The 21,425-nt window shown below is 36.2% G+C and overlaps 1 protein-coding gene and 2 long non-coding RNA genes across 10 annotated transcripts in view; 2 read left to right on the forward strand and 1 right to left on the reverse strand.

The window, feature by feature from the left end:
- Window positions 1-21,425, forward strand: part of LOC138319240 (E3 ubiquitin-protein ligase HECTD1-like) — a 76,986-nt gene that overhangs the window by 15,709 nt on the left and 39,852 nt on the right. For 4 of the 7 annotated variants that reach the window (XM_069262243.1, XM_069262247.1, XM_069262248.1 and 1 more), the window contains exons 3-16: window positions 4,928-5,162; window positions 5,954-6,181; window positions 6,435-6,760; window positions 8,854-9,065; window positions 9,173-9,249; window positions 9,437-9,535; window positions 9,677-9,800; window positions 13,697-13,886; window positions 14,138-14,279; window positions 15,450-15,617; window positions 15,837-16,250; window positions 17,218-17,385; window positions 17,558-17,695; window positions 18,881-19,027. In XM_069262243.1, coding sequence (XP_069118344.1) covers window positions 4,928-5,162; window positions 5,954-6,181; window positions 6,435-6,760; window positions 8,854-9,065; window positions 9,173-9,249; window positions 9,437-9,535; window positions 9,677-9,800; window positions 13,697-13,886; window positions 14,138-14,279; window positions 15,450-15,617; window positions 15,837-16,250; window positions 17,218-17,385; window positions 17,558-17,695; window positions 18,881-19,027 — 2,668 coding nt within the window. The remainder of the gene's footprint in view (window positions 1-4,927; window positions 5,163-5,953; window positions 6,182-6,434; window positions 6,761-8,853; window positions 9,066-9,172; window positions 9,250-9,436; window positions 9,536-9,676; window positions 9,801-13,696; window positions 13,887-14,137; window positions 14,280-15,449; window positions 15,618-15,836; window positions 16,251-17,217; window positions 17,386-17,557; window positions 17,696-18,880; window positions 19,028-21,425) is intronic. The other 3 variants (XM_069262246.1, XM_069262250.1, XM_069262245.1) reach the window with 2 other exon arrangements.
- Window positions 6,801-8,127, forward strand: LOC138319241 (uncharacterized). The gene is made up of 2 exons (XR_011207981.1): window positions 6,801-7,128; window positions 7,683-8,127. It is a non-coding gene; the product is annotated as an uncharacterized lncRNA (long non-coding RNA).
- On the reverse strand, window positions 11,605-13,373 carry LOC138319242 (uncharacterized). 2 transcript variants are annotated; one of them, XR_011207983.1, is made up of 2 exons: window positions 13,082-13,373; window positions 11,605-11,716 (listed from the first exon to the last, which is right to left on the reverse strand). It is a non-coding gene; the product is annotated as an uncharacterized lncRNA (long non-coding RNA). The 2 variants fall into 2 exon arrangements; XR_011207982.1 differs by having other exon boundaries at window positions 12,847-13,373.

Here is a 21,425-nt window from a genome sequence, read left to right on the forward strand (position 1 = left end):
AATCTGAATGACTAAGAAACATGTACAATGTATATGGTCCAGTCCTAGTGTATATACGTAGTTTGAATAGTGTAATATAACTAGATTGATTAGCACATTTTTTTAGCTAGACCACAAAGTATTTTATAACTGCTGTACTAGTTTATCTACTGGTCTGTAATTATAACATGGAAATATATATCCCTATTATGGTTATATGATTGAAGGGCATTACTTATGTTACTGTTAGTACACAATACCTATCCGCTTATTATTGTTAGTACACAATATTGTCAATAACAATAGGTTGATAATTGGTTGTCAGTGTAAAGATCTGTGTATATATAATATCCTGGACTTAATTAATTACACAGGATTGAGAATCTGTGAAAGTGTTAAATGCACAACAACACATGCTTTTATTTTTTTGCCCATTGAGATGAAAATTCAAATACTACAGGGTATTAAGGAGTATCTATGAGTATTCCATAACACTGCTGTGCAATGTCCTGTTTAATGAGACCTGATATTTATGATCACCTGCCTTAACATGCATTATACATGATGGTTTACCTATAGCTCTACAGAATCTATACATAGACAGCTGGGTACCAGTTCTCATTGATTGTGTAGTAGTGGCTAGTGATAATGTTTATACACGTATATTGAGACCTGCGCTATATATATGGAACTGTTTACAAATAATGGTCTAGATCTATTGTACATGGAATACATATACTGGATAGTGTGAATATAAATGCAGTCAAAAGTTACTACAGTTAGATGAAGGTGAAGGTCGAGTTGTGGTGATAATGATGTAATGAGTCAGTAGAGTTGAACACTAGGGTACTGTATGTAGTATTAGTATACAGTAGTATTAGTCGAACAATTCATGTGTGACTAAGTGACTAATCACCAGACTGTGTCTGGTATAGTTTGTGGGAGGTTTAAAAACAAATCATGTGTACCTCATACTCCCAAAAACACACGTAAAGCTGATCATTAAATGCCAGCATGACTAAGGGCTAACAGGATGTTACCTGTTTACCTGTCACGTCAGCTTGATTACTGTACATTACCTAACCTATTACCTGTTTACCTGTCACGTCAGCCTGATTACTGTACAGTACCTAACCTATTACCTGTACCTGTCACGTCAGCCTGATTACTGTACATTACCTAACCTATTACCTGTTTACATGTCATGTCAGCCTGATAACTGTACAGTATCTAACCTATTACCTGTTTACCTGTCACGTCAGCTTGATTACTGTACATTATCTAACCTATTGCCTGTTTACCTGTCACGTCAGCCTGATTACTGTACAGTACCTAACCTATTACCTGTTTACCTGTCACGTCAGCTTGATTACTGTACATTATCTAACCTACATATCCTGTATGTACAATGAATTACTTTAGCTTGGATTTCGCAGAGTTATACGACAAATGTAATTACATAATGTAATCACAAAAATATTGATAAACAAGATAGTACAAATATCGAGTTTAAATGATTTAACATACCATATTCGACTGAATAAGTGCCCAAGGTGTTTAAAAAACTGAAAAAATGAAAAGGCGCTAATCAGACGAAATCATTGCAAATCTATACAGTTTTGTGTATACATAGTTTTGGTCTTTATTCATGCCTGGGCAATTAAAATTGAGGCCTCAAAAAGGGAGAGGGGCACTTATAGGGACATGGGTTCTTATTGGGTTAAATAGGGTATATACTAATTATGTAAATAAAGGACATATTAATAAGTAGTCAAAACTAAAGGTGATGCTGCACAAATTGTTCCATGCCAAATAATACAAGCATTATTATTACATATGTTCCCTTTTAGATGTTAACCCTTAGACTGCTACACGCGGCTATATACGCGTTGGTTTAAATGACCCTCAGTGCTACACTCGTAAAAAGACGTGTTTTGACTCTGAGTTTTCAACTGGCGGTCCGATTGTCAAATCTCCCTCCTGTTACTAAAATTATGACTGAAAACGAAAGTAGAATGCTTCCGATTGGTTCTAATGTCATTACATTCGATATTCTCGGGATTATACGTTAAAAATAACCACAGGTGTGGAGGAATTCGAATGGTATACTGACTCGTCAAAATGGCCGCTCCGATAGATCGAAGTGATGAAGAACGTGTACAACAATTCTTTGCTAGTGATGTGTCAGAAGTTGAAAGTAAATTTGAACGGTCAGATACTTTAGATTGGGATCCAATAGAAGGCAACATTATTTTAATTTCTCCTATAAATAAGTTTGTGCCCGATGCCAACACAGAACATGAGGCAGCCCCCCACGCGGCCGGCTGCCGTGTTGACAGACAACAAGATTGACTTTGACCACAGGTTTACGACGTGCAAAAAAAAAAAAAAAAAAAATACTGAAAGGTTGTTTACTTAGCCCTGTATCCCATTTCCAGAAAATGAGGTAATTAATTTTAAAATGCTCTGAACACCACAAAAATCATCCGATCTGAATATTTTTTAGCTGACATTGAAGACAATTCCTTACTGGTCACTATGGTATATGATATGATAGGATTATGGGCGAATTTTATTTCATATCGAAAGTTGAATTACGAAGATTCGTGTAAAATCGTTAGTCGGAAAAGTACACGCTACATCCCCAGGTCACGATTCCCTAATGAGCACAGACCGAATAAAATCACCATTCATTCAACGAATGCATCCCTGAAGTGCAGATCCTCAATATAAACTCACTTACTTATAAAAATTACACATTGGTATCCCTTAGCGATCCCCACGCTCCATTTATTGTCATGCAGAACAGATGATCACTGATCTCGGCCATTTTTTGTCTTTCGTCTCCGATTGGATACAAGCTCTCTGATTGACTCCTAGGAGCGAGTGGACCAATCAGAGAGCTTGTATCAAATCGGAGACGACAGACAAAAAATGGCCGAGATTGGTGATCATCTGTTCTGCATGACAATAAATGGAGCGTGGGGATCGCTAAGGGATACCAATGTGTAATTTTTATAAATAAGTGAGTTTATATTGAGGATCTGCACTTCATGGATGCATTCCTTGAATGAATGGCAATTTTATTCGGTCTGTGCTTATTAGGGAATTGTGACATGGGGATGTAGCGTGTACTTTTCTGACTAACGATTTTACACGAATCTTCGTAATTTAACTTTCGATATGAAATAAAATTCGCCCATAATCCCATGATATCATATACCATAGTGACCAGTAAGGAATTGTCTTCAATGTAAGCTAAAAAATATTCAGATCGAATGATTTTTGTGGTGTTCAGAGCATTTTAAAATTAATTACCCCATTTTCTGGAAATGGGATACAGGGCTAAGTAAACAACCTTTCAGTATTTTTAGTATTTTTTTTTTGCACATCGTAAACCTGTGCTTTGACAATGCTCCGTTCACAGGCGAGTTGAAATTAATGTATAACATGAATAAATGTAAGCTAGATGTTTTTAAAAGTATTTTTGGATGATTACAATATAGAAAATAAAGTTGTTCACATAAATTTATTTATATTATCTACACAAAGTTTACCGTCAATGACCGGCATGTTGAAAGAAAACAGACAAATGAAAAATGACAGTATTACATTTTATGAGATGCAGGTGTTTCTTTTATGTTGATAGCGGCTATGGATTTTATCCAGATAAGTGATTTACACCACTGTTGGTCAAGTCATGATGCATGTGAAAAACAATTTTTCAGAAATTGTTTAGGATCGTTTTCTAGTTATATATTGTCTAATTAACTTTCACCTGACTGAAAATGACTCACCTGGACTCACCTGAGCTATAACAATACTTTTAAGGGTAACTTGGTCTAAGATAGAGATAATATGTGGTGCACAATGCAAATGCATACACTATGTGATGATAGACCAGAAGTTAAACAGGAAATTAGCTTCTTTCCTTCATGAACAATTATCAAGATTTTGTTTGTGAATATTAATTAGTTTTGGAAGATTTTACCTGGATTTTTTCAAAGACTTAATAACCAAATGAAGTCATATATGCTTCTTAATACTAAGGTTTCTTGATTAAATTGGTTTTATTTCATAATTTTAATTGAATTGTCTTGTTAATATTTGATACAGCCTAATATTTTTACCTTTAGTCACCTGTATTGTTACCTGTATGCTTAACCAGAAGTATATTTGTGGAATAAACAGCATCAATATAAACTACAGGCAATAACAAACAATTTTCATATAACTTTTATTCACATAATGCAAATAGTTTTCAAGATATACTCATTTAAAATTAAGTTATCATTTCCCTGGATTTTACAAAATTAATGCAGCACTGAGAGCCATTACTATGCAAACCATTGCAGCAGCCTAAGGGTTAATTATTTTATACATAGATCTGTCACATATTACTTTATCTAAAGTGCACAGTTAATCACATCATCTATATATGATCAATACTGAAATAAAGCAAATGTAATGTTTTATCTAAGAGAGAATTTATCAAATCTTGTAATATGATTGTCAGTTTAGATTCTAAACAGAATGTATAGTACATGGTTATACCTTGATTTGTAAAATAAAATATGTATGTAACTGTCAATGTCTAAGTTATAAAATCAATTTCTCTCTTAATTCTTCTTAAACTTGTTGAAAACAGATATTTCATCGGAATTCTTTGTACATTCTGATATATAGTTACACATAAGTAGACAGATATTTCAATGGAATTCTTTGTACATTCTGATTGTAATTAATTACACATATGAAGTTTAAGAAATAAGACGTGTACATCGGCTGTCTGACAATTTAATTATTATGTATTATATATGCAGCCGTATATAAGCCTTTCTATTGAGATTTTGGGATCAGATGATTGAAAATTATTTCATAGTTTCAAAAAGTATTGTATTTACTATCAATAGATGTGATATATGGATACTGCTATTTATGTGTACAGCTGCCCCCCGCGGACCTTCCTGCCAGCTCTCTGTCGGATCTTTTTGGACGAGTGTGCTCCCGACAATGTGTTGGAGGTGACTGCTAGGGCCATCACTTATTACCTGGACGTGTCCGCAGAGTGTACACGCCGTATTGTGGCCGTCGATGGTGCCATCAAGGCCCTGTGTAACAGGCTGGTTGTCGTGGAAATGTCCTCACGTACAAGCCGGGACCTTGCTGAACAGTGTATTAAGGTACAGATAAGATAATATATTCCTTAATGTTACATGTACTCACTTAAAGATGACATGGAGATGATATGAGAAAAATATCTTTAGAGGAGACAACATTTATTGTTCTTCTTTAAGAACAAATTAGGACATGACTTCAATTATAGCTAATTATCCCCCTCCCAACGAAGTTGGCGGGGGATATACAAATGGGTTCTGTCCGTCCGTCCGTCCATACGAATGGTTTCCGGAGCATAACTCTAAAACCAGTAGAGATATTTCCACAAAACTTCATACACACATTGGTCTTATGGTCTAGTAGTGCCTTTTGCTATTTTAAGGTTTTCATTTTTTGCATTTTTTCCGTAACCATAGAAACATTGCTGAAAATATCATATTTTTGTAGCAGGTTCATTTCCGGAGCATAACTCTAAAACCAGCAGAGATATTTCCACTTCATAGACATATTCATTTTATGGTCTAGTAGTACCTTTTGCTATTTTATAGGTTTTCATTTTTTGCACTTTCTCCTGTTTTTTTTCATACACATAAGTCTCCACAATCAAACTTACTTCAGCTTTGATATCTCCATTGGCGGGGGATCTGAATGACTATGTCCTTGTTAAAAAAAATGAGTTTGTGATTACCTTATAATCAGCAAGAAGATTATTATATATATATATGTATATAATTAATAACTGTATTAAAATCAATATAAGGTACTGAATCTATTTTGACTTTTTAATCATTTGAAATACTATCTTAATTGCCTTTCCTCATATTTGAAGACTATAACAAATGTTTGTGTTGTACAGGTACTTGAGCGGATCTGTACCCGAGAGTCTGGAGCCGTGTTTGACTCGGGTGGCCTGAACTGTGTGTTGATGTTTATCCAGCAGCATGGCTCACAGGTCCATAAGGATACCCTTCACTCCTCCATGTCTGTCGTGTCACGGCTGTGTGGTAAGATGGAGCCACAGGATGCTACTCTAGAGGTGTGCGTTGTGTCGCTGTCTACATTGCTCAAACATGAGGACCAGTTCGTAAGTACCATACCATCTACTCTGTCTTATCATTTATAATCAAGCTTATCAACTGAACTTTTAAATTGAATGTGCACAATATATATATATATATATCCTTGAATTAAAAATACTTTTTTATGATCGACAATAAATGATAATTTTTCATTTGTATAGAGTAAATACTTCTTCACTTAATTCAATGAAAATTTATGAAATTGCTTCTAATGATGAACTTAATTGTCAATATTCTGTTTACCTACTGTACATATAGGTTGCTGACGGCTCTCTGCGATGTTTTGCATCTTTGGCTGATCGTTTTACTCGACGTGGAGTTGACCCCTCGCCTCTCTCACAACATGGCCTTATTGATGAGCTCTTACTGCGTCTCCAGAAGGCTGGTGAGTCTGGCCACAATGCATCTGTGTCCAGTACGCCTGGGTCAGTCAGTATCACTGCTGAATCCAAATCAAGTCCAAGTATATCTACTGTGATCAGTCTCCTGTCAACACTGTGTCGCGGTTCACCGAGCATCACGCATGATCTTCTTAGGTCAGAACTGCCAGACGCGGTAGAAAGTGGACTCAAGGGAGATGAGAGGTAAATAACAGAGTAATGATACTGAAATATGTCACTGAAATATCATCTACAGTGTTCCAGCTAGGTCGGGTTAGCAGGGCGCGGCGCCCTGCCCTTAATTCCCAGCGCCCTGCCCTTTTTCCTAACGCCCTGCCCCTTTTCCCATCGCCCTGTCCCTTTTTCGATTTCCCCATACTGTCCCGATATCGTCGGCTCAAATTCGGGACTTAGCAAGTCTAGCTAACACAACTTCCTGCTTCCTGTTTGCTCGCGCACATCATTGATGTCTTCAACTTCCGACTCACAATAAACAAATTTACAATGTTTTTATCTCGCCAAGAACTCAACAAATCGGCAAAGAAATGTCACGATCTTTTGGGGATGTTCAGGTATGTAGTTATATGCAATTTTCGTCATGTATTTTGATACATTTTTGCCTCGATTGCTTCAAAATCGGCGTAGCATTTTCGCGTATCGGCTTTTCTTTGATGTGCAAAAAGTAAATAAATTCACAAAATAAGAAGCTTTATCGATCAAGAAGCGAGATTTTGAATTGGCAATTATTATTCTATGCCACCGATAACACTTTGGAATTGATATCTTGCGTACTTTATTGTGTAATTATACATTTTCTGGTAGTGCGAGCCGTTAGGCATGGCTTCGTTAAATCCAGACACAAATCATCAAAATACACGGAGTTATTTCAGTCATCGAGTTCCTCATTTAATCCTATACATTTATTCAAACTTAATTTGAACAAAAAGTATTACTATAAGCTGTATTTTTCGTTCATTGCGTATAAAATATTTATTTCATGACCAGTAGGCCTATCTTAAACGTTAATTCGCGTCAGAGACATGCAATTTCAAATAATTAACATTGAGAATAAAACTTGAATAATGGTCCAATTGTTTAATATTTTTGTTTTCTTTTTAATTTGTAGAACTTCCTTCTACTCCATAGATGACAAATCTGATGCTGAGGACTAGTACTCCTGATGTCCAGCGCTAGCTTCACTTATGATTTATGAACACCTCACAACCAGCCTTATTTTATTGTGTGTCAGTGATTTAGTATATGTGTGACACATTTCCTTACACATACTTTTATCAAAGAACTCTTTTGAAGTCATTTACAATTGTTGTCAACTACTTAATTTGGACATGAAACTTTGTTACAATTTATATATATATATATATTTTTTAATTTTAATTTATTAACTTCTTGATATCATGGATGAAAGTGTGTTTGTTTTAATTGATAACTTAATGTCTGATAGATGTGTAGGTATGTCTACTGAGTGCATGGTGAGATTACAGGGAGCTGTATATGTGGATACATTGTTTTCAACATTTACTTGTTAAATAAATTTAATTTAATTGAAAGAATTTTGTTTCTTCTCTTTTCATTCTGTAAATCCATTCAAGCTCATGGATAGAACTAAATTCTGAAACAAAATGGTAAACACATATCACTTAAAGACAAATTGTGGCAATTTATAATACATGTACTTATTTGGTAAATGTTACTTGATGCGAGACTGAATGGACTTTGTAAATGACAACACACATTGCAAAGACAAATATATGGAAGATGTTTCTTGAAGTAAGACTTAAGGAATCAGCAGAGAGTACAGAGACAAATACAGAACTGAAACACAGCAGATATTGTGGCATCCTGTTCATGTTAATCCAAATGAAAATTAAACGAATCATTATCAAAACAGTCAACATTTTCTTTCTATGTCTCAGACATTTTGGAGAATTCACAAAACACTCCCAAAGTCTACTTGATGCCATAATATATATAATGATATTAGAATCATTGATGATTATGATGCAATAATATACATATTATAAAGTTGTTTCTGATATTAGCTGTGTCGTATATAAAATGCCCTAAAAGTTTTATGTCGCGAAAAAAAATGCCCTTTTTTTTGCCCAGCGCCCTGCCCTTTTCAAATCCTAGCTGGAACACTGATCTAGATTTCTAGAGAGGCAATTTAATTTAATTTAATAAGTTATTCTTGCCACTGAAAAGCATTGATTTTGCTCTGTTATCTAACTGCTGAATATTTTCACCAAGTAGTAAGTTTTGAGGATGTCTTGTTACAGATGCTGTCTAGATACCATGCGTCTTGTGGACTTGTTACTGGTGTTACTGTTTGAAGGGAGGAAAGCTTTACCTAAGGCAGGTGTATCTAGTATCACAAGTCGCATCTCAGGACTACGCCGCACAGACAGCTCAGGGGAGCGCTCTCACCGTCAGCTTATTGACTGTATACGAAGTAAAGACACTGACGCTCTCATAGACGCTGTAGATAATGGTAAGTTGGCCAGGAATTTCATAAACAATAAACTAAATGATCCAGTTGTTTACTTGTGAAATATTGTCTTGATGAGCTAACATTAATTTATCTTTGTATTTTTACAGGGTTTGAAGTGAACTTCATGGATGATGTCGGACAAACACTTTTGAATTGGGCATCTGCCTTTGGAACACAGGAAATGGTAAATTTATTTTAAATAATTTGACTAAAACATCTTTAACATTTGTTCCCCATACCAATCCAATCTTTGCAGTTTGAATTTGATGTAGCTTCAGTAACGCCAGGCAAATTTGATATGTCTGGTTGACCAAGATTTGGTATGATGATATATATATCCCTATTAGTCTGTCTATTGTGTTTATTTTTAGGTGGAATTTCTGTGTGAACGAGGTGCCGACGTAAATCGTGGCCTGAGGTCTTCATCACTACATTATGCAGCCTGTTTTGGAAGACCTCAAATTGTCAAGGTAAATTCTGACTTTGTTATCAATATTCATGACTGTATACTTATGATACTTATTATACAGATCTAATCATAAGATAAGATAAGATGATTTGTCGGAAGACAGTTAGTTGACTTTGATATATTTTCTTATCACTTTACACAGACTCTGCTGAGGTATGGTGCTAATCCAGACCTTCGAGACGAGGATGGGAAAACCCCACTGGACAAGGCCAGAGAGAGGGGTGACGAGGGTCATCGCGAGGTCATCCAGACCCTTCAGTCCCCTGGTCAGTATTAAAGGACTAACGTCACCGTACCCCATTTGGTACACGACCCCTTTTGGTACAAAATTAGGGTTTTCCCCTCTAAAATCCTAGTTACTGTGTTTTGTTATTTATACTATTGTGATATGAAAATACAAGTATAAAATGACAATTTAAGCTCAAATTTGACTTCGATCGTCTAGATTATATTCCTATACGCCTACATCGAAATGGGCGAAATGGCCGTAAATGTTAGCAGTGGGTGCCGTTGAGCCATTCGACGGCTATTTTATGCTACATTGTTATCCGTTTTCATCTAAAGTAAACGCATTAAATAAATCTCTATATCACTAAAATTCTTCGGATATCATTTTCATAACGATACCTCTTTTATTAGCGCAGATACGCCACTTTTCTTAGTGTAACACCGCAATTCAAAAATCCCGCTTCGCCATTTTTGTTTTTACTACCAATGCGCATGCCTCAACGTTGCTGACTAAAACGATCTACCAGGCCAGGTGCTCAGTTGGGGGTTTAATGAGATCCGGATTTATAGCAAGGATATGTATTATGTGTTGGTGTCAATTATTACTTTCTGTCTATTAATCATTAAGATTGTAAGATAACCTACATGTACACCATATGAATTTTTGTCTTAAATAAAATGAGACAATCAAACAACAGACCATTGACATTTCCCCAAGACAATGACATACAAATGTACTCAGTACAGATACATGTAACTTAATGTAAGCAGTATCTCAGTAGATTTTTTTAAAGTGGTTCCTCAAAATTATAAAATGACTTAATCCAGATTTGCAGGCAAATACTATTTCATTGTTAATAGAGTTCATTACACAAAAACAGCAATAAACTGGATCAGTGTTGAGAATCACCATGGGGATTTAATGTCACATGCAGTCATGGAAAAAATATAACAACTTACATGTACATCCTAGATCTTTCATTATATAGAAGACATTGCTCACAAATATTTCATTTATTCTCTCTCTCCATCTTTTCTATTTACATTAAAAAGGTAGTTGTATTCTTGATTTAAAGTTGCAATGTTATAAAATATAATATATAGATATAAAAATTCTTAAACAGGTATGACAAATTCTGCATTTCTGAAAACTGTGTTTAGGAATCAATATTGATATACCAACCAAAATATGGTCAGTGCATAGCATCAAAACTAATATCAATGTGAGGCCATGTATACACATACATGTATAGATAATTCATATTCCAATTGCAAGTGATCCTGAATTGAACAAACGTGGATCATTTATTTTCATCTGTAACTTGTAAGAAGATATTGTAAGAATTGTAATTGTGTGTTCAGTATTGTTGTGTTTAAATGAAACTGTACTACCTCCTTAGGCCCTATTGCATCCATTTTTATCCACTAATGAACTTAATATGCAATTATACAGTGTACCTGCATGTATTACCTAGTACCTACAAGTATAAATGTACATGTACCAGGTATATATTGCCTGTACCTATACTATTACCATGCAAACTCTATATTGTGATTCCCAGTATTATAACTTTAAAGAAAGAACAAATTGATATATTAATGAGTGCTATAATATATTTACTGAAAATTAACAAGCATAATTAGGGCAATTCCAGTTATAAACTAGATCTTTTTTCTTAAAAATCATACTTAATTTCACAGTAAAACCATTTTCTGAGACATTCACGTCTTCATATAGGTTTGCATATGGCAATATGTTCCAAAATTATTGTGCTAAATGCTGAATGCTGCAGTTTTCCAATGAACAAAAGAAATTTTGTAACAGATGATAAACTCAGGAAATAAAAAAAAAAAAATTATGGTTTCCATGCATTTAATACTGTCTGGTTTTTACATATAGAAAAGGTATGTGTAGCCTCAAGAAATTCTTCTTATATTATGGGGGTTTCCATACCTGCAACATAAACAAAATAGAAAATTAGACATGAAAAATTATACCAGGTACAGAGCTATTGATTATAGGGTATCTTTGTTCTATAGGGAACAAAATGCACCATGTACAGGTAAAAATACAATATTATTGCATTGACATGACCATTATGAGGACTTTTCTTAACCTCTTATTTGTGGTCTTCCAGTAAAAATGGACAGGATATATTCATATATATCATTCCCTGTATAATTTTACCATTTTACAGATAAACTCCCAGGTAAAAATGATTTACATGTATGTAGATAATTAATTACATATAATAAGTTAACAGAAGGAAGGATATCTAGTCATTGGTGATTTATATACCCAGTAATTGAATAGAATGGTATTTGTTTTACCATAAAAAAATATCTATATATGCTATAAAATAATTATACATGAATCACATGTATTTGAATCCTCTTAATAAATTAATATGGGAAAATTTAAATATGTAATGTTTTGTAATGCAAACCTTTTAAAATAAAAAATGGAAGATTATAACAAAATTGAGTTGTAAAAAATTAAAACAGAAGAATGTATAAATTCATTTTGTATTGTAATTTATAAAATTATTTCTAAATATCATACATACATAATACATTAAAACATTTTTAATTACCCAATATACCTACATGTATCTATCTATGATTTTGTTTAATTTTTCATATAAATAACATTTAGTAACAAGTTCTCAACCTCATGATACAGTTGCATAACAAGATTTTCAGCAAGTATGTACTATTATGCATTAGCTGTGTATTGAGGGCTAAATGAAGTCTTATCAAATTAAATACATGCACATTATAAGGTTATATACATTTTACATACAAACAGTTCTGAACAAGCTCTTTTTTCACAATATGTAATGTACACTACATGGTACAATTAATAAAATCTTATAAAACCAGATACCATATCTTATAATTATGTTCTATTTGCTTTATTTCTAATGCTTCATTTGGAGAATGGATACTGGATAGATCTATAGTATAGGCCTAGTTATGATATGGACTGTTTAGGCATGTTATTTCAAATTTTATATGCAAATGAGCAGGTGCTTGTTTCGTTTTGATAACATATTTTAAAAAGTTTTGAAAATTGGTATTTACCGGGATTATAGATTGCAGAATATTCTGAAACAGGTATGTTCTATTTTAAATCAGTTTATATGAAGAAGTGTAGTGGATATTCCTCATATTTCAATTGTAACACCAAACCGTCTTTCACTGAAAAATACGGGAAATGACTCGCCAGATTAGGTAGTGTTTTGAATGGCGGTACTTTTTAAATAATCGTCGGTAAATATCAAAGACAGTCACACAGAATGATGAATGAATACCATACCTTTCCATCAAAGTGCATAAATTAAAATTTCAGCATATAAATCGAGAATCTCAAAGCAAAAACGTCCCGTGTACCAAAAGGGGTCCGCTCGCTGTATCAAAACCGGAAGTGACGTAGTGAGGAATAAAACCGGTCTATTTTTAGCTTGCAGTTACGACGATAATTTTTTTTATTGTGGACGTACACCCCAGAGGCAGTCCTTGTCAGAAACTGACAAACATTGAATCACAAGGAATGCATATTAAAAATATCGCAAAAAATATGTCAAATTTGTACCAAATGTGGTACGGTGACGTTAGGTGTTGGATGTAGGGGAAACATTTATTATAAAAGTCTCTGATATCTACGTTATACTATAAAGGGAGAGGTTTACATTACATACTATGCTGGTAACTGTGTAGTTATGTAGAGAAGTAGTGATAAATGTAAAGTTGTTGCTTTAATTGTGTAGTTCATTCTTGGAAAATAGATGTTTGTTGCTCCTGAAGTCAGCAAAAGGACAAATGTATACCACCATTTCCTAAGATTAGATTACATTGACTATATGATGAGAAGGACAGTCAGAAACATGTATATGTTGTGAGTGTTGATTTATAAGACGTTTGTGTGTTACAGCTGAGTGGATGGTACCAGTAAACAGGGAAGTAGCCGCTGAGGTGGAGAAGAAGAAGGAAGAAGAGGTAGTGGAGAAAGAAGAAGATTCTGAGGAACCTAAGGGTGACCCAGAGGTGGCCCCTCTCTACCTCAAACAACTCCTACCAGTATTTACTCATGTATTCCAGAGCACTATGTTACCCTCTGTTAGGTAAGTATTAAATCAGATACTTTCGACAGTTTGTCGTTCAATCCTCCCGTAATTGTCAGGTTGGAGTTTCATATCAAGGTTAAAATCACTGTCAAAGTCACTTTAAATGATAAATTGTGTGATTGGATTGCTCAATTGTATTGTTTCTTGAATACTCTGTATGCTTTATTTTACACCAAAATCATTTTCTCCCATTCTCAATATAATAAAGACTTCTCACTAATCTGATTTTTCTTCGTTTTTTTCCACAGAAAATCTAGTCTTTCACTACTTAAGAAGATGATCCACTATGTAACGAACCCATTACTGGGAGATATGTGCAATCCAGAGTTTTATGTGTCCAACTTTGCTGGATCCCTGACAGAGGTCATGGCTAATGTGTTGGATCATGAGGTAAATTTTTTGTTTTGTAAGATATCTCCCTATAGACTTGTTATCGTAGAGTAAAACTTGGTCTTAATTAGCAATATAGGGCTGACCACATTTTTCAGAGTAAAATTTTGTGTTTTCTAATTTTGCCATTGAATTTCTATCACATTCCATATTCTAATATGTTATCAACATCTTTGTATTTAATCATTTGAAGTTATAAGCAAATGTTTCATGCAAATTTGACATTTTTAGGTCATCATGCATGGTCTGCTGTCATGTGCCGTGGTATAAACTTTTCATTCAGACGACTTCTTCTCAATAACCGAAAGGCCCAGGGTACTGATATTTGGCCTGTAACATGCTGGGTTGAAGGGCTACCGACTTTGTTCAATTGTTTTTGCTCTTGTTTTTGATAGTGGAAAAGTACCATTTGTCAGCGGTGGAGCATCTTTAAATCAATGACGTGACCTTAATTCAAAGTCACAGAGTCAAATAGGCTAAAATCTTGAAACGACTTCTTGTGAATAACTAAGAGGTCTAGAGACATGATATTGAGCCTGTGACATGCTGGGATAAAGGGCTACCAAGTTTGTCCAAATGAATGACCTTGACTTTCATTCAAGGTCACATGGTTCAAATAAGCTAAAATCTTCTAACGACTTCTTCTCAGGAACCGAAAAAGTCCAGGATACTTATATTGGGCCTGCAGCATGCTGGGATGAAGGCTTCCAATGCGAGTTTGTTCAAATGAATAAACTTGACCTTCATTCAAGGTGACTGGGATCAAATAGGCTAACATCTTTAAACGATTTCTAGTAAATAATTAAGAAGCCTAGAAAATGGATATTGGACTTGTAGCATGCTGAGGATCAAGGGACCTTTATTCATGGTCTAATTCATCAAATATATCAGAACCTCAACTTCTTCTATGATAAGAGTTCTTTTGCATTGCTTTAATTGTTTGCTACAGCTATATTCTTTGAGGTGTTGTATTGTGCCAATAGTCAGATGACCGTTACGGCCCATGGGTCTCTTGTTTAACATATAAAATCAACCATATAAAACTGTCCATACGGGATAGAATCGAATACATGTTGGTCTGTTACTTGACAGATTCCACTATAGAAATAAGATGCCATGTCTTGTATAGGAAATGAGATATTGTACAGCATTAACTGTATTTTAACCTAGGAGGATGATGAAGGTCACCAAGTGGTGCTGTTCATCATTAAGGACCTGATGTCCAAGGGTCAGGATGTATTCCTTGAACATTTTGCCCGTCTGGGCCTGTTTGGGAGAGTGTTGTCCCTGGCTGGTCCAATGGAGGAGGAGGAAGGTGCCACTGCTAAGGAAGACAAGGTAGGCGTTATACTATTGATCCTGTATGCCTGCTGAGGTGTACCTGCTGTGTTATCACCACTCAGCTTTCACCATCTAATCCTCACACAGAAGTTATTTGTTCTCTCTGCAGTAATTTTGTACTCCATGTTTCTGCTATGATCACTACTAATGTTGCTTCTGTTTTATTATTAATTTTTCACCCAACCATCCATTTACAAATCTCAACTTTGACCTCAGGACGAAGATGAGCAGCTGCAGGAGGATGCCCTTGACATCCAACAAGGACGTCCTTATCATTGGAAGGACTGGTGTATGGTTCGAAGTCGGGACTGTCTGTACTTGTGGAGCGACGCTGCTGCTTTGGAACTGAGCAATGGTAGTAATGGCTGGTTTCGCTTCATTCTGGACAGTAAGCTCGCCACAATGTATTCCAGCGGAAGTCCTGAAGGAGGACCAGACAGCTCTGAAAACCGAGGAGAGTTCCTAGAGAAGCTTCAACGTGCCAAAAGTCAGATCAAATCTGGTACTCCTAGTCAGCCCATCCTTTCCCGAACCTCCTCACCCCGCATGGTCATAGGCAACTGGTCACTACAGTGTAAGAAGGAGGGAGAAATTCAGATACACAATGCTGATGGACAACAGGTGATGAATGTACCTATTTTATTTTATTATTCTTTTGTTTATTTGGTTTTCCTACATTTGTTTTTTTTAAAACCTGATTTGGAAACAGTTAAGTTTGAGCAAAGTTTGTTTTTCTCATTTTTTTTTTTTTATTTTCCCTTTTATTTTCGTAATTAGCTGACACATCTGTATAACAATTCAGGTTTTAAGATAACTGTGTTGCACTGTAAGCATTATGTTCAAGCTGCTATTTGTAGTGTTCTCTACCATTATAAAGACATTTTTGCTGTCTGAGAATAAATTCTTGATACTTTCCTTTTTGAAATATTTCCAACTTCATTGTTTGGAACATGAATGTATATTGCAATTTGGTCAGTGGATACCTTTTCTTTGTTATCTTTAAAAACATGTGATTAGAAGTTTTTTTTTGATGACGGCTGACTTAAACTTTAGTGTATCTGGTATCTTCCTTTGTTGATTCAGATGACATTTACCTTATTTTATAATCTTATTTCATTCTACCACAATTAGTTGACTTTTGACGTATTTTAGTTTGTTCATGTTGATAACCTAAACAATTGTTTATTCACTTTAATGACTTAGATCTTGGTATATCCTAGTTTGTTGATGACCTAGACCTTGGTATATCCCAGTTTGTTGATGACCTAGACCTTGGTATATCCCAGTTTGTTGATGACCTAGACTTTGGTATATCCCAGTTTGTTGATGACCTAGACCTTGGTATATCTTAGTTTTTTGATGACTTAGACCTTGGTATATCCCAGTTTGTTGATGACCTAGACCTTTGTATATCCAAGTTTGTTGATGACCTAGACCTTGGTACATCCCAGTTTGTTGATGACCTAGACATTGGTATATCCTAGTTTGTTGATGACTTAGACTTTGGTATATCCCAGTTTCTTGATGACCTAGACCTTGGTACATCCCAGTTTGTTGATGACCTAGACCTTGGTATATCCTAGTTTGTTTGATACAGCAGGCCACCATACTGAGAGAGGACCTTCAAGGTTTCATCTTCGAATCCAATCGTGGTACCAAACACTCTTTCACTGCGGAGACATCACTTGGACCAGAATTTGCATCAGGCTGGGGTGGAAAGAAAAGCAAAAAGTTCCGTTCAAAAACAGAAGAAATCAAAACCAAAGTAAGAACCTAATGATCAATTGTCACAATAAGCCATGGGTAAAGATTGTGTTGCTGGTTAAGTTGTAAGTTGTGAGTAAAGAATGAACTGTTGTCAGCAGGTTTAAAATAAAGAATATAATTGATCAATAGTTGGTAGTTTGGAAGTTAAGAATATAATCTTATATCAACAGGTTCGACACCAAGCTCGTGAGATCTATGAGGATTACTTCAGGGCAGCAGAGGCTATGCCACGTGGTGTTGTAGCCAAGATACGTACCATAGTACAACAACTGGAAGCTGCATGTGCCAAACAGATCAGTCAAGTCAGAGTGAGTTTTCTACACAATGTTTTCATTTTGTTTTTGTCGACTTAATTTGGATATTAAATGTCTTATAAAAAAACACCAGAATATTATTTTCTAGAACTTATTATAAAACATTCTTTGTCAGGTGAAAAGACTCTTAATGTGATAACTGCATGTTTTCGTTTCCCAATAGAGAGAGATTGGATGGTTATGCTACCTTCCTTTAAGGGAGATATTGGATGGTCATGCTACCTTCCTTTGAGAGAGAGATTAGATGGTTATGCTACCTTCCTGTGTGAGAGATAGATTAGATGGTCATGCTACCTTTCTGTGAGAGAGAGATTAGATGGTTATGCTACCTTCCTGTGTGAGAGATAGATAAGATGGTCATGCTACCTTCCTTTGAGAGAGAGATTAGATGGTTATGCTACCTTCCTGTGTGAGAGATAGATTAGATGGTCATGCTACCTTCCTTTGAGAGAGAGATTAGATGGTTATGCTACCTTTCTGTGAGAGAGAGATTAGATGGCTATGCTACCTTCCTGTGTGAGAGATAGATTAGATGGTCATGCTACCTTCCTTTGAGAGAGAGATTAGATGGTTATGCTACCTTCCTGTGAGAGAGAGATTAGATGGTCATGCTACCTTCCTTTGAGAGAGATTGGATGGTCATGCTACCTTCCTTTGAGGGAGAGATTGGATGGTCATGCTACCTTCCTTTGAGGAAGAGATTAGATGGTCATGCTACCTTCCTTTGATGGAGAGATTGGATGGTCATGCTACCTTCCTTTGAGGAAGAGATTTGATGGTTATGCTACCTTCCTGTGAGAGAGAGATTAGATGGTTATGCTACCTTCCTTTAAGAGAGAGATTAGATGGTTATGCTACCTTCCTTTGAGGGAGAGATTGGATGGTCATGCTACTTTCCTTTGAGAGAGAGATTAGATGGTCATGCTACCTTCCTTTGAGAGAGGGATTAGATGGTTATGCTACCTTCCTTTGAAAGATAGATTAGATGGTTATGTTACCTTCCTGTGAGAGAAATAATGGATGGTATGCTATCTTCCTTTGAGGGAGAGATTGGATGGTCATGCTACTTTCCTTTGAGAGAGAGATTAGATGGTCATGCTACCTTCCTTTGAGGGAGAGATTGGATTATTATGCTACATTCCTTTGAGATATTTTGAGGATAATGTAATGATGTTACAGTCCCCCGACGGAGAGATTACGTGGGCAGAAGATATGACGGCCTCCCTCACTGAGTTGGTTATACTCCTAAAAGAAGACCATACTGTATCAGCCTATGAACTCCACTCGAGTGGCCTCGTACAGACACTGCTCAACATCCTTAACAATGTAGGTATCATAGTGGCCTCATACAGACACTGCTCAACATCCTTAACAATGTAGGTATCATAGTGGCCATGTACACACACTGCTCAACATCCTTAACAATGTAGGTATCATAGTGGCCTTGTACAGACACTGCTCAACATCCTTAACAATGTAGGTATCATAGTGGCCTAGTACAGACACTGCTCAACATCCTTAACAATGTAGGTATCATAGTGGCCTAGTACAGACACTGCTCAACATCCTTAACAATGTAGGTATCATAGTGGCCACGTACAGACACTGCTCAACATCCTTAACAATGTAGGTATCATAGTGGCCCGTACAGACACTGCTCAACATCCTTAACAATGTAGGTATCATAGTGGCCTTGTACAGACACTGCTCAACATCCTTAACAATGTAGGTATCATAGTGGCCTTGTACAGACACTGCTCAACATCCTTAACAATGTAGGTATCATAGTGGCCTTGTACAGACACTGCTCAACATCCTTAACAATGTAGGTATCATAGTGGCCTTGTACAGACACTGCTCAACATCCTTAACAATGTAGGTATCATAGTGGCCTTGTACAGACACTGCTCAACATCCTTAACAATGTAGGTATCATAGTGGCCTTGTACAGACACTGCTCAACATCCTTAACAATGTAGGTATCATAGTGGCCTTGTACAGACACTGCTCAACATCCTTAACAATGTAGGTATCATAGTGGCCTTGTACAGACACTGCTCAACATCCTTAACAATGTAGGTATCATAGTGGCCTTGTACAGACACTGCTCAACATCCTTAACAATGTAGGTATCATAGGCTGTACAGACACTGCTCAACATCCTTAACAATGTAGGTATCATAGTGGCCTTGTACAGACACTGCTCAACATCCTTAACAATGTAGGTATCATAGTGGCCTTGTACAGACACTGCTCAACATCCTTAACAATGTAGGTATCATAGTGGCCTTGTACAGACACTGCTCAACATCCTTAACAATGTAGGTATCATAGTGGCCATGTACAGACACTGCTCAACATCCTTAACAATGTAGGTATCATAGTGGCCATGTACAGACACTGCTCAACATCCTTAACAATGTAGGTATCATAGTGGCCTTGTACAGACACTGCTCAACATCCTTAACAATGTAGGTATCATAGTGGCCTGTACAGACACTGCTCAACATCCTTAACAATGTAGGTATCATAGTGGCCTTGTACAGACACTGCTCAACATCCTTAACAATGTAGGTATCATAGTGGCCTGCATACAGACACTGCTCAACATCCTTAACAATGTAGGTATCATAGTGGCCTTGTACAGACACTGCTCAACATCCTTAACAATGTAGGTATCATAGTGGCCTTGTACAGACACTGCTCAACATCCTTAACAATGTAGGTATCATAGTGGCCTCGTACAGACACTGCTCAACATCCTTAACAATGTAGGTATCATAGTGGCCATGTACAGACACTGCTCAACATCCTTAACAATGTAGGTATCATAGTGGCCTTGTACAGACACTGCTCAACATCCTTAACAATGTAGGTATCATAGTGGCCTCGTACAGACACTGCTCAACATCCTTAACAATGTAGGTATCATAGTGGCCTTGTACAGACACTGCTCAACATCCTTAACAATGTAGGTATCATAGTGGCCATGTACAGACACTGCTCAACATCCTTAACAATGTAGGTATCATAGTGGCCTTGTACAGACACTGCTCAACATCCTTAACAATGTAGGTATCATAGTGGCCTTGTACAGACACTGCTCAACATCCTTAACAATGTAGGTATCATAGTGGCCATGTACAGACACTGCTCAACATCCTTAACAATGTAGGTATCATAGTGGCCTTGTACAGACACTGCTCAACATCCTTAACAATGTAGGTATCATAGTGGCCTTGTACAGACACTGCTCAACATCCTTAACAATGTAGGTATCATAGTGGCCTTACAGACACTGCTCAATCCTAACATGAGCACTGCTCAACATCCTTAACAATGTAGGTATCATAGTGGCCTTGTACAGACACTGCTCAACATCCTTAACAATGTAGGTATCATAGTGGCCTTGTACAGACACTGCTCAACATCCTTAACAATGTAGGTATCATAGTGGCCTTGTACAACACTGCTCAACATCCTTAACAATGTAGGTATCATAGTGGCCTTGTACAGACACTGCTCAACATCCTTAACAATGTAGGTATCATAGTGGCCACGTACAGACACTGCTCAACATCCTTAACAATGTAGGTATCATAGTGGCCTTGTACAGACACTGCTCAACATCCTTAACAATGTAGGTATCATAGTGGCCACGTACAGACACTGCTCAACATCCTTAACAATGTAGGTATCATAGTGGCCTTGTACAGACACTGCT

Source organism: Argopecten irradians, chromosome 3 (assembly GCF_041381155.1).
Source record: "Argopecten irradians isolate NY chromosome 3, Ai_NY, whole genome shotgun sequence".
Taxonomy (NCBI): domain Eukaryota; kingdom Metazoa; phylum Mollusca; class Bivalvia; order Pectinida; family Pectinidae; genus Argopecten; species Argopecten irradians.